Here is a 13,897-nt window from a genome sequence, read left to right as displayed (position 1 = left end):
GCAACACCCCAATTTTATTGTTTCTTATTAAGTTGATATCATTGATTTAAGTCTGAAAATCACTCTATAAATACTCGAAAACTAACAAACTTACTGTATCTGAGGTTTTCCGAGGCAGATTTAATCTTTAAAGATTTTGGAAACTGAGGCTCACCATACACGTTTTTATAAGAACAAACTATATAAGAACATAAGGCTTCGATGCCCAAAATATTAGGAACAAGTTAAAAACATCCAAAGGCTCCAAAAATTTTGGATGTTCTAATTCCTATATGCAATGCTTGAGTTTTAGCAAGATTTGAGCCTGGATCTTTGAGGTTTTTTTGTTTGTTTCTTTCTTTATATTGTAATTTTGAAAAAAAAGTAAAGACAAATAAAATACCTAAACCTAATCAATGAAAAAAAAAACTATGTACAGATATTCAAAAAAAATGTTCTTGATCATTTCTTTTTCTTAATGACATTTTTTTTATATTTTGCAATAGTTTTCTTTGCAGCAAGTTTTGTTGAAGAACTTTTTATGGGAGTTGTTTGAGTTTCTAGCTTTAACCTTCTTTTAGCTTTCAATGCCTTTCGCATTGCTGGTGCAGCTTTTTCTGCAACTTCCTCTCCCTTTTTAAACAATTCATTTCTGCGTAATTCTAACCAGTGTTTTAAAAAGGAATTGACTCTCAAATTTGCCCATTTCCAGAAGATAGCTTCCAGGATTTGGTTTGCCATCTCTCTATTTCTCAATCCAATTGTTAATGCATTCCATTTTTCTTTCAACATGACATTCTTGTCAAATCTATCGATTACCACTTTCCTCAAGTCACTACCACAATACCTTATTAAGGTGTTCTTATTCAAAATAACCCTAGCCAAATTTTCCATTAGCTTTACAAACGAGTAAAAGTCATCGGTGATTTTCATGAGCCCACCTCGATTGATCTGGTCCACCCAATGACAAGTAAAGTCATTCAGTGAAATTTGGTCGCCAAGATCTTCATCATTTTTGGAAGCAAGCTGTTTCAAGTAGGGCAACGACTGCTTTAGCTTGAGAAGAGGTTTTCCCCCTCAATTTTCTTTTCAGAGAAAATATCAGGAATCCAGCAACATATCTGAGAGTAGATTCTTCGTCTCGAGTCATTGAAATTCTGCTTATATCCAATGCTTGCTTGTTTGGCTTAATACAAAGTGCTAAAGTCTTTTGAAGAAAGTGTTTTAAAAAATACTGGTATATTTGAAACATTGTTGACGGTTGTGTTTGTGGGAAAGACTTTTCGATTAATTGAAAAAATGGATTATCATTTCCATCATCCAGGGCCATATTATGGAATTTTGCTGAGAGGTAATCAACTTTCATCTGTTTATGAAACTTGACATACAGGTACATTTTGTTACAGAAATAATCAGAAATGTTTTTGAATTCATTTTTATCTATGGAAAGCATCGATTCCGCTAGCTTTGATACGGTTTTCCCTGGTTCACGATCTTGAAGGTCTTTATCATTCTTTATGGACTTTAACGACTCTTCGACAAGGCGTATTCCTTCTGCTTCATATGCTGAAAGGAAAATTGGAAAATTATAAACAATATCAGGCTTTAATATTTGCTGAAGTGTCAACTAAATCAAAGAGAATTTAAAATACTAAATGTTGAAACCTATACAATTGATAAAATTGACTAAAAAAACATTTACAGTAATAGCAACACTACCGTGAAATGGCCATACTTTATCGGATTTTAGCCATACTTTATCCAGCTATTGTTTTAACTCAATTTATAATCAAACATTGAAAACCAGACCACACCAGGAGTGAGGAGTTTTGAAAGGGTTTTGGTGAATTGAATTTGTTCGAATTTGTAAGAAAGATAAAGACTACAGTATATCTGAAAAGAAAACATACCCTCTTTGTCTTTGATGACACTGTATTTTGCATTTTCATCTACAACACTTTCATCTGCCTCCCATTGTTTTGTAACACCTGAATCAAATGAAATATATAGATCATACAACAAGTTTTGAAAAGAAAAACCAAAACCAAAATTTGAAGGCTAGAAGCAAGTTTTAAAATTTGAGAGGCCTGAGAAACCTGAGCTAAATATGCATATAATGTATATTAGGCATATTAGGCAGTTGTACATGCTTGTTAGTAAAAAGCAAATTCAAATTCATTTAAAAACACAAGATTCTACGTACATATTGCTTGGTGTTTGTAGAAAGGGTATGAACGCTTATACATCTTGGAACAGACTCGACAGATTAAAGTCTTTTCTACTGTTGTTGTTGTTGTTGCTTTTAGCTGTGTTGTTGTTTTTTCTTTTGGCTGTGCTGCTTTTTTTGTTGTTGCTGTACTGGCGGTGGTGGTGGCAGTGGTAGTGGTGGAATATGTTGTTTGCGGTATGGTTGAATCACTTGATTTAGGCTTTCGATTTCTTTGAGAATACTTCTTTTTGGGTATCTTTCTTGAATTATTAACCTTATTATCAAAACTTTCTTCCTCACATGTTCAATACCCTCTTCGTCCACAGATACTATAGTGGGAATTTTAAAGTCTATCTTTTCATCTTCTTCGTGATCACCATGTTCATAAAGTTTATTTTCATCCACAATAACATTCGAATCAAAATCATCTAATGGTAGGATATTGCCTATAATTGGTATATCTTCATCAAAATCAATTTCTTCAAGACCCAAATACTCTGTTTCTAGTTCAATCTCATCCGCCATCTTTCTTTCTAACAACGCTTCTATTTTGTCCGTGCCAAGCGCGTAATTTTCATCTGTTTTTTTTCCAAAAATCTCAAATTCAAGAAAGAGGAAATAACGCGCGCTGATTGGTTCACTCATAATAGAGTACAAATAAATAGCTATTATTACAGCACTAGACATAGAAAAATGGAAAAAAAATTGGCGATCTCTCCAACTTTAGTTTTTAAATTCTCTTTGTTCTTACCTAATATGCTTAACTGTCCACGTCATATACTAAAAGTCTAATTTTCTATGAGCCGTGGGGAAGCCATTATGGATTTTTTTCAAAGTCTCTTTTTAGATCGATTTTTGCGCCGGTTCTATTTCTAAAGTTTTTAGGATTGTTTATTCTTGACTATCACGCTTAATTGGAAGTCTCATTAATACCACGAATGTAGAAAGACGGTGGAAAATCCTATGGAAAGGTTGGTTTTTCGAAGATTCCTTTGTAATTACCTTGCCAATGCATATACTGAATGAAAATTGAATATGTTTTAAGACTTCCATTCTATTTGTAAAGTTTTTAGGATTGTTTATTTTTGCCTATCATGCTTTATTGGAAGACTCATTGATACCACGAATGTAGCAAGACGGTGGAACATCCTATGGAAAGGTTGTTTTTTCAAAGATTCTTTTGTGTTTACTTTGCCAATGCATATACTGAATGAAAATTGAATATGTTTTTAGACTTCCATTCTATTTGTAAAGTTTTTAAGATTGTTTATTCTTGCCTATCATGCTTTATTGGAAGACTCATTGTTAACACGAATGTAGAAAGACGATGGAACATCCTATGTAAAGGTTGTTTTTTCAAAGATTCTTTTGTGTTTACTTTGCCAATGCATATGCTGAATGAAAATTGAATATGTTTTTAGACTTCCATTCTATTTGTAAAGTTTTTAGGATTGTTTATTCTTGCCTATCATGCTTTATTGGAAGACTCATTGATACCACGAATGTAGCAAGACGGTGGAACATCCTATGGAAAGGTTGGTTTTTCAAAGATTCTTTTGTGTTTACTTTGCCAATGCATATACTGAATGAAAATTGAATATTTTTTAGCCTTCCATCCTATTTGTAACGTTTTTAGGATTGTTTATTCTTGCCTATCATTCTTTATTGGAAGACTCATTGATACCACGAATGTAGCAAGACGGTGGAACATCCTATGGAAAGGTTGGTTTTTCAAAGATTCTTTTGTGTTTACTTTGCCAATGCATATACTGAATGAAAATTGAATATTTTTTTAGACTTCCATTCTATTTGTAAAGTTTTTAGGATTGTTTATTCTTGCCTATCATGCTTTATTGGAAGACTCATTGATACCACGAATGTAGAAAGACGATGGAACATCCTATGGAAAGGTTGGTTTTTCAAAGATTCCTTTGTATTTATCTTGCCAATCCATATACTGAGTGAAAATTGAATATCTTTTTAGGCTTTCAATCTATTTGTAAAGTTTTTAGGATTGTTTATTTTTGCCTATCATGCTTTATTGGAAGACTCATTTGAATATGTTTTTAGGCTTTCAATCTATTTGTAAAGTTTTTAGGATTGTTTATTTTTGCCTATCATGCTTAATTGGAAGTCTCATTGATACCACGAATGTAGCAAGACGGTGGAACATCCTATGGAAAGGTTGGTTTTTCAAAGATTCTTTTGTGTTTACCTTGCCAATGCATATACTGAATGAAAATTGAATATGTTTTTAGACTTCCATTTTATTTGTAAAGTTTTTAGGATTGTTTATTCTTGCCTATCATGCTTTATTGGAAGACTCATTGATACCACGAATGTAGCAAGACGGTGGAACATCCTATGGAAAGGTTGGTTTTTCGAAGATTCTTTTGTGTTTACTTTGCCAATGCATATACTGAATGAAAATTGAATATCTTTTTAGACTTCTATTCTATTTGTAAAGTTTTTAGGATTGTTTATTCTTTGCCTATCGTGCTTAACTGGAAAACTCATTGATGCCATGAATGTCGCATAACGGTGGAAAATCCTATGTAAAGGTTGTTTTTTCAAAGATTCTTTTGTGTTTACTTTGCCAATGCATATACTGAATGAAAATTGAATATGTTTTTAGACTTCCATTCTATTTGTAAAGTTTTTAGGATTGTTTATTCTTGCCTATCATGCTTTATTGGAAGACTCATTGATACCACGAATGTAGAAAGACGATGGAACATCCTATGTAAAGGTTGTTTTTTCAAAGATTCTTTTGTGTTTACTTTGCCAATGCATATACTGAATGAAAATTGAATATGTTTTTAGACTTCCATTCTATTTGTAAAGTTTTTAGGATTGTTTATTCTTGCCTATCATGCTTTATTGGAAGACTCATTGATACCACGAATGTAGCAAGACGGTGGAACATCCTATGGAAAGGTTGGTTTTTCAAAGATTCTTTTGTGTTTACTTTGCCAATGCATATTCTGAATGAAAATTGAATATTTTTTAGACTTCCATTCTATTTGTAACGTTTTTAGGATTGTTTTTTCTTGCCTATTATGCTTTATTGGAAGACTCATTAATACCACGAATGTAGCAAGACGGTGGAACATCCTATGGAAAGGTTGGTTTTTCAAAGATTCTTTTGTGTTTACTTTGCCAATGCATATACTGAATGAAAATTGAATATTTTTTTAGACTTCCATTCTATTTGTAAAGTTTTTAGGATTGTTTATTCTTGCCTATCATGCTTTATTGGAAGACTCATTGATACCACGAATGTAGCAAGACGGTGGAAAATCCTATGGAAAGGTTGGTTTTTCAAAGATTCCTTTGTGTTTACCTTGCCAATGCATATACTGAATGAAAATTGAATATGTTTTTAGACTTCCATTCTATTTGTAAAGTTTTTAGGATTGTTTATTCTTGCCTATCATGCTTTATTGGAAGACTCATTGATACCACGAATGTAGCAAGACGGTGGAACATCCTATGGAAAGGTTGGTTTTTGAAGATTCTTTTGTGTTTACCTTGCCAATGCATATACTGAATGAAAATTGAATATGTTTTTAGACTTCCATTCTATTTGTAAAGTTTTTAGGATTGTTTATTCTTGCCTATCATGCTTTATTGGAAGACTCATTGATACCACGAATGTAGCAAGACGGTGGAACATCCTATGGAAAGGTTGTTTTTTCGAAGATTCTTTTGTGTTTACTTGCCAATGCATATACTGAATGAAAATTGAATATTTTTTAGACTTCCATTCTATTTGTAAAGTTTTTAGGATTGTTTATTCTTGCCTATCATGCTTTATTGGAAGACTCATTGATGCCATGAATGTCGCATAACGGTGGAAAATCCTATGAAAGGTTGGTTTTTCGAAGACTCCTTTGTATTTATTGTGCCAATCCATATACTGAATGGAAATTGAATATCTTTTTAGGCTTTTATTCTATTTGTAAAGTTTTTAGGATTGTTTATTCTTGCCTATCATGCTTTATTAGAAAACTCATTGATACCATGAATGTAGCAAGACGGTCGAACATCCTATGGAAAGGTCGGTTTTTCGAAGATTCCTTTGTGTTTACCTTGCCAATGCATACACTGAATGAAAATTGAATATGTATTTAGACTTCCATTCTATTTGTAAAGTTTTTAGGATTGTTTATTCTTGCCTATCATGCTTTATTGGAAAACTCATTGATACCATGAATGTCCATAACAGTGGAAAATCCTATGTAAAGGTTGGTTTTTCGAAGACTCCTTTGTTTTTATCTTGCCAATCCATATACTGGATGAAAATTGAATATGTTTTTAGGCTTTCATTCTATTTGTAAAGTTTGTAGGATTGTTTATTCTTGCCTATCATGCTTTATTGGAAGACTCATTGATAACACGAATGTAGCAAGACGATGGAATATCCTATGGAAGGTTGGTTTTTCGAAGATTCCTTTGTGTTTGCCTTGCCAATCCATATACTGAATGGAAATTGAATATCTTTTTAGGCTTTCATTCTTTTTGTAAAGTTTGTAGGATTGTTTATTCTTTGCTATCATGCTTTATTGGAAGACTCATTGATACCATGAATGTAGCAAGACGGTCGAACATTCTATAAAAAGATCATTTTCTCGAATACTAATTTGTATTTACCTTGCCAATCAATATGCTGAGTGAAAATGGAATATCTTTTTAGGCTTTCATTCTATTTGCAAAGTTTGTACGATTGTTTATTCTTGCCTATCATGCTTTATTGGAAGACTCATTGATACCACGAATGTAGCAAGACGGTGGAACATCCTATGGAAAGGTTGGTTTTTCGAAGATTCCTTTGTGTTTACCTTGCCAATCCATATACTGAATGGAAATTGAATATCTTTTTAGGCTTTTATTCTATTTGTGAAGTTTTTAGGATTGTTTATTCTTGCCTGTCATGCTTTATTGGAAGACTCGTTGATACTACAAATGTAGCAAGACGGTGGAACATCCTTTGGAAAGGTTGGCTTTTCGAAGATTCCTTTGTGTTTACAGTGCCAATGCATATACTGAATGAAAATTGAATATGTTTTTAGACTTCTATTCTATTTGTAAAGTTTTTAGGATTGTTTATTCTTGCCTATCATGCTTAACTGGAAATCTCATTGATGCCATGAATGTCGCCTAACGGTGGAAAATTCTATGGAAAGGTTGGTTTTTCGAAGACTCCTTTGTATTTATTGTGCCAATCCATATACTGAATGGAAATTGAATATCTTTTTAGGCTTTCATTCTATTTGTAAAGTTTTTAGGATTGTTTATTCTTGCCTATCATGCTTAACTGGAAATCTCATCGATGCCATGAATGTCGCATAACGGTGGAAAATTCTATGAAAGGTTGGTTTTTCGAAGACTCCTTTGTATTTATTGTGAAAATCCATATACTGAATGGAAATTGAATATCTTTTTAGGCTTTTATTCTATTTGTAAAGTTTTAGGATTGTTTATTCTTGCCTATCATGCTTTATTAGAAAACTCATTGATACCATGAATGTAGCAAGACGGTCGAACATCCTATGGAAAGGTCGGTTTCTCAAAGACTATTTTGTATTTATCTTGCCAATCAATATGCTGCGTGAAAATTGAATATCTTTTTAGGCTTTCATTCTATTTGTAAAGTTTTTAGAATCGTTTTTTCTTGCCTATCATGCTTTATTGGAAGACTCATTGATACCACGAATGTAGCAAGACGGTGGAACATCCTATGGAAAGGTTGGTTTTTCGAAGATTCCTTTGTGTTTACCTTGCCAATGCATACACTGAATGAAAATTGAATATGTATTTAGACTTCCATTCTATTTGTAAAGTTTTTAGGATTGTTTATTCTTGCCTATCATGCTTTATTGGAAAACTCATTGATACCATGAATGTCCATAACGGTGGAAAATCCTATGTAAAGGTTGGTTTTTCGAAGACTCCTTTGTTTTTATCTTGCCAATCCATATACTGGATGAAAATTGAATATGTTTTTAGGCTTTCATTCTATTTGTAAAGTTTTTAGGATTGTTTATTCTTGCCTATCATGCTTTATTGGAAGACTCATTGATACCACGAATGTAGCAAGACGGTGGAATATCCTATGGAAAGGTTGGTTTTTCGAAGATTCCTTTGTGTTTACCTTGCCAATCCATATACTGAATGGAAATTGAATATCTTTTTAGGCTTTCATTCTATTTGTAAAGTTTGTAGGATTGTTTATTCTTTGCTATCATGCTTTATTGGAAGACTCATTGATACCATGAATGTAGCAAGACGGTCGAACATTCTATAAAAAGATCATTTTCTCGAATACTAATTTGTATTTACCTTGCCAATCAATATGCTGAGTGAAAATGGAATATCTTTTTAGGCTTTCATTCTATTTGTAAAGTTTGTACGATTGTTTATTCTTGCCTATCATGCTTTATTGGAAGACTCATTGATACCACGAATGTAGCAAGACGGTGGAACATCCTATGGAAAGGTTGGTTTTTCGAAGATTCCTTTGTGTTTACCTTGCCAATCCATATACTGAATGGAAATTGAATATCTTTTTAGGCTTTTATTCTATTTGTGAAGTTTTTAGGATTGTTTATTCTTGCCTGTCATGCTTTATTGGAAGACTCATTGATACTACAAATGTAGCAAGACGGTGGAACATCCTTTGGAAAGGTTGGCTTTTCGAAGATTCCTTTGTGTTTACCTTGCCAATGCATATACTGAATGAAAATTGAATATGTTTTTAGACTTCCATTCTATTTGTAAAGTTTTTAGGATTGTTTATTCTTGCCTATCATGCTTAACTGGAAATCTCATCGATGCCATGAATGTCGCATAACGGTGGAAAATTCTATGAAAAGGTTGGTTTTTCGAAGACTCCTTTGTATTTATTGTGAAAATCCATATACTGAATGGAAATTGAATATCTTTTTAGGCTTTCATTCTATTTGTAAAGTTTTTAGGATTGTTTATTCTTGCCTATCATGCTTAACTGGAAATCTCATCGATGCCATGAATGTCGCATAACAGTGGAAAATTCTATGAAAAGGTTGGTTTTTCGAAGACTCCTTTGTATTTATTGTGAAAATCCATATACTGAATGGAAATTGAATATCTTTTTAGGCTTTTATTCTATTTGTAAAGTTTTTAGGATTGTTTATTCTTGCCTATCATGCTTTATTAGAAAACTCATTGATACCATGAATGTAGCAAGACGGTCGAACATCCTATGGAAAGGTCGGTTTCTCAAAGACTATTTTGTATTTATCTTGCCAATCAATATGCTGCGTGAAAATTGAATATCTTTTTAGGCTTTCATCCTAATTGTAGAGTTTTTAGAATCGTTTTTTCTTGCCTATCATGCTTTATTGGAAGACTCATTGATACCACGAATGTAGCAAGACGGTGGAACATCCTATGGAAAGGTTGGTTTTTCGAAGATTCCTTTGTGTTTACCTTGCCAATGCATACACTGAATGAAAATTGAATATGTATTTAGACTTCCATTCTATTTGTAAAGTTTTTAGGATTGTTTATTCTTGCCTATCATGCTTTATTGGAAAACTCATTGATACCATGAATATCCATAACATTGGAAAATCCTATGTAAAGGTTGGTTTTTCGAAGACTCCTTTGTTTTTATCTTGCCAATCCATATACTGGATGAAAATTGAATATGTTTTTAGGCTTTCATTCTATTTGTAAAGTTTGTAGGATTGTTTATTCTTGCCTATCATGCTTTATTGGAAGACTCATTGATACCACGAATGTAGCAAGACGTTGGAATATCCTATGGAAAGGTTGGTTTTTCGAAGATTCCTTTGTGTTTACCTTGCCAATCCATATACTGAATGGAAATTGAATATCTTTTTAGGCTTTCATTCTTTTTGTAAAGTTTGTAGGATTGTTTATTCTTTGCTATCATGCTTTATTGGAAGACTCATTGATATCATGAATGTAGCAAGACGGTCGAACATTCTATAAAAAGATCATTTTCTCGAATACTAATTTGTATTTCCCTTGCCAATCAATATGCTGAGTGAAAATGGAATATCTTTTTAGGCTTTCATTCTATTTGTAAAGTTTGTAGGATTGTTTATTCTTGCCTATCATGCTTTATTGGAAGACTCATTGATACCACGAATGTAGCAAGACGGTGGAACATCCTATGGAAAGGTTGGTTTTTCGAAGATTCCTTTGTGTTTACCTTGCCAATCCATATACTGAATGGAAATTGAATATCTTTTTAGGCTTTCATTCTATTTGTGAAGTTTTTAGGATTGTTTATTCTTGCCTGTCATGCTTTATTGGAAGACTCATTGATACCACGAATGTAGCAAGACGGTGGAACATCCTATGGAAAGGTTGGCTTTTCGAAGATTCCTTTGTGTTTACCTTGCCAATGCATATACTGAATGAAAATTGAATATGTTTTTAGACTTTCATTCTATTTGTAAAGTTTTTAGGATTGTTTATTCTTGCCTATCATGCTTTATTGGAAATCTCATTGATGCCATGAATGTAGCATAACGGTGGAAAATTCTATGAAAAGGTTGGTTTTTCGAAGACTCCTTTGTATTTATTGCCAATCCATATACTGAATGGAAATTGAATATCTTTTTAGGCTTTCATTCTATTTGTAAAGTTTTTAGGATTGTTTATTCTTGCCTATCATGCTTTACTGGAAATCTCATTGATACCATGAATGTCGCATAACGGTGGAAAATCCTATGAAAGGTTGGTTTTTCGAAGACTCTTTGTATTTATTTGCCAATCCATATACTGAATGGAAATTGAATATCTTTTTAGGCTTTTATTCTATTTGTAAAGTTTTTAGGATTGTTTATTCTTGCCTATCATGCTTTATTAGAAAACTCATTGATACCATGAATGTAGCAAGACGGTCGAACATCCTATGGAAAGGTCGGTTTCTCGAAGACTATTTTGTATTTATCTTGCCAATCAATATGCTGAGTGAAAATTGAATATCTTTTTAGGCTTTCATTCTATTTGTAAAGTTTTTAGGATTGTTTTTTCTTGCCTATCATGCTTTATTGGAAGACTCATTGATACCACGAATGTAGCAAGACGGTGGAACATCCTATGGAAAGGTTGTTTTTCGAAGATTCCTTTGTGTTTACCTTGCCAATGCATATACTGAATGAAAATTGAATATGTATTTAGACTTCCATTCTATTTGTAAAGTTTTTAGGATTGTTTATTCTTGCCTATCATGCTTTATTGGAAAACTCATTGATACCATGAATGTCCATAACTGTGGAAAATCCTATGTAAAGGTTGGTTTTTCGAAGACTCCTTTGTTTTATCTTGCCAATCCATATACTGGATGAAAATTGAATATGTTTTTAGGCTTTCATTCTATTTGTAAAGTTTTTAGGATTGTTTATTCTTGCCTATCATGCTTTATTGGAAGACTCATTGATACCATGAATGTAGCAAGACGGTGGAACATCCTATGGAAAGGTGGTTTTTCGAAGATTCCTTTGTGTTTACCTTGCCAATCCATATACTGAATGGAAATTGAATATCTTTTTAGGCTTTCATTCTATTTGTAAAGTTTGTAGGATTGTTTATTCTTTGCTATCATGCTTTATTGGAAGACTCATTGATACCATGAATGTAGCAAGACGGTCGAACATTCTATAAAAAGATCAGTTTCTCGAATACTAATTTGTATTTACCTTGCCAATCAATATGCTGAGTGAAAATTGAATATCTTTTTAGGCTTTCATTCTATTTGTAAAGTTTGTAGGATTGTTTATTCTTGCCTATCATGCTTTATTGGAAGACTCATTGATACCACGAATGTAGCAAGACGGTGGAACATCCTATGGAAAGGTTGGTTTTTCGAAGATTCCTTTGTGTTTACCTTGCCAATCCATATACTGAATGGAAATTGAATATCTTTTTAGGCTTTCATTCTATTTGTAAAGTTTTTAGGATTGTTTATTCTTGCCTATCATGCTTTATTGGAAGACTCATTGATACCACAAATGTAGCAAGACGGTGGAACATCCTTTGGAAAGGTTGGCTTTTCGAAGATTCCTTTGTGTTTACCTTGCCAATGCATATACTGAATGAAAATTGAATATGTTTTTAGGCTTCCATTCTATTTGTAAAGTTTTTAGGATTGTTTATTCTTGCCTATCATGCTTTACTGGAAATCTCATTGATGCCATGAATGTCGCATAACGGTGGAAAATTCTATGAAAAGGTTGGTTTTTCGAAGACTCCTTTGTATTTATTGTGCCAATCCATATACTGAATGGAAATTGAATATCTTTTTAGGCTTTCATTCTATTTGTAAAGTTTTTAGGATTGTTTATTCTTGCCTATCATGCTTTACTGGAAACTCATTGATACCATGAATGTAGCAAACGGTGGAAAATTCTATGTAAAGGTTGGTTTTTCGAAGACTCCTTTGTATTTATTTGCCAATCCATATACTGAATGGAAATTGAATATCTTTTAGGCTTTTATTCTATTTGTAAAGTTTTTAGGATTGTTTATTCTTGCCTATCATGCTTTATTAGAAAACTCATTGATACCATGAATGTAGCAAGACGGTCGAACATCCTATGGAAAGGTCGGTTTCTCAAAGACTATTTTGTATTTATCTTGCCAATCAATATGCTGCGTGAAAATTGAATATCTTTTTAGGCTTTCATTCTATTTGTAAAGTTTTTAGAATTGTTTTTCTTGCCTATCATGCTTTATTGGAAGACTCATTGATACCACGAATGTAGCAAGACGGTGGAACATCCTATGGAAAGGTTGGTTTTCGAAGATTCCTTTGTGTTTACCTTGCCAATGCATATACTGAATGAAAATTGAATATGTATTTAGACTTCCATTCTATTTGTAAAGTTTTTAGGATTGTTTATTCTTGCCTATCATGCTTTATTGGAAAACTCATTGATACCATGAATGTCCATAACGGTGGAAAATCCTATGTAAAGGTTGGTTTTTCGAAGACTCCTTTGTATTTATCTTGCCAATCCATATACTGAATGAAAATTGAATATCTTTTTAGGCTTTTATTCTATTTGTAAAGTTTTTAGGATTGTTTATTCTTGCCTATCATGCTTTATTAGAAAAACTCATTGATACCATGAATGTAGCAAGACGGTCGAACATCCTATGGAAAGGTCGGTTTCTCAAAGACTATTTTGTATTTATCTTGCCAATCAATATGCTGCGTGAAAATTGAATATCTTTTTAGGCTTTCATTCTATTTGTAAAGTTTTTAGAATTGTTTTTTCTTGCCTATCATGCTTTATTGGAAGACTCATTGATACCACGAATGTAGCAAGACGGTGGAACATCCTATGGAAAGGTTGGTTTTCGAAGATTCCTTTGTGTTTACCTTGCCAATGCATACACTGAATGAAATTGAATATGTATTTAGACTTCCATTCTATTTGTAAAGTTTTTAGGATTGTTTATTCTTGCCTATCATGCTTTATTGGAAAACTCATTGATACCATGAATGTCCATAACGGTGGAAAATCCTATGTAAAGGTTGGTTTTTCGAAGACTCCTTTGTTTTTATCTTGCCAATCCATATACTGGATGAAAATTGAATATTTTTAGGCTTTCATTCTATTTGTAAAGTTTTTAGGATTGTTTATTCTTGCCTATCATGCTTTATTGGAAGACTCATTGATACCACGA

At 32.7% G+C, this 13,897-nt stretch overlaps 1 protein-coding gene across 1 annotated transcript; it reads right to left on the bottom strand.

Annotated features, from left to right (window-relative positions):
* Positions 1-473: 473 nt before the first annotated feature.
* LOC136823657 (uncharacterized) lies at positions 474-2,771 on the bottom strand. Its single transcript, XM_067079831.1, has 3 exons — positions 2,183-2,771; positions 1,890-1,967; positions 474-1,545 (listed from the first exon to the last, which is right to left on the bottom strand). Exons 1-3 carry the CDS (start codon positions 2,223-2,225, stop codon positions 989-991), a joined length of 678 nt encoding a protein of 225 aa, XP_066935932.1. The 5' UTR covers positions 2,226-2,771; the 3' UTR covers positions 474-988.
* Positions 2,772-13,897: the final 11,126 nt, after the last annotated feature.

This window comes from Clytia hemisphaerica, unplaced genomic scaffold (assembly GCF_902728285.1).
Source record: "Clytia hemisphaerica strain Z4C2 unplaced genomic scaffold, Clytia hemisphaerica genome assembly, whole genome shotgun sequence".
NCBI lineage: Eukaryota > Metazoa > Cnidaria > Hydrozoa > Leptothecata > Clytiidae > Clytia > Clytia hemisphaerica.
This window is presented reverse-complemented; position numbering and strand designations above follow the sequence as displayed.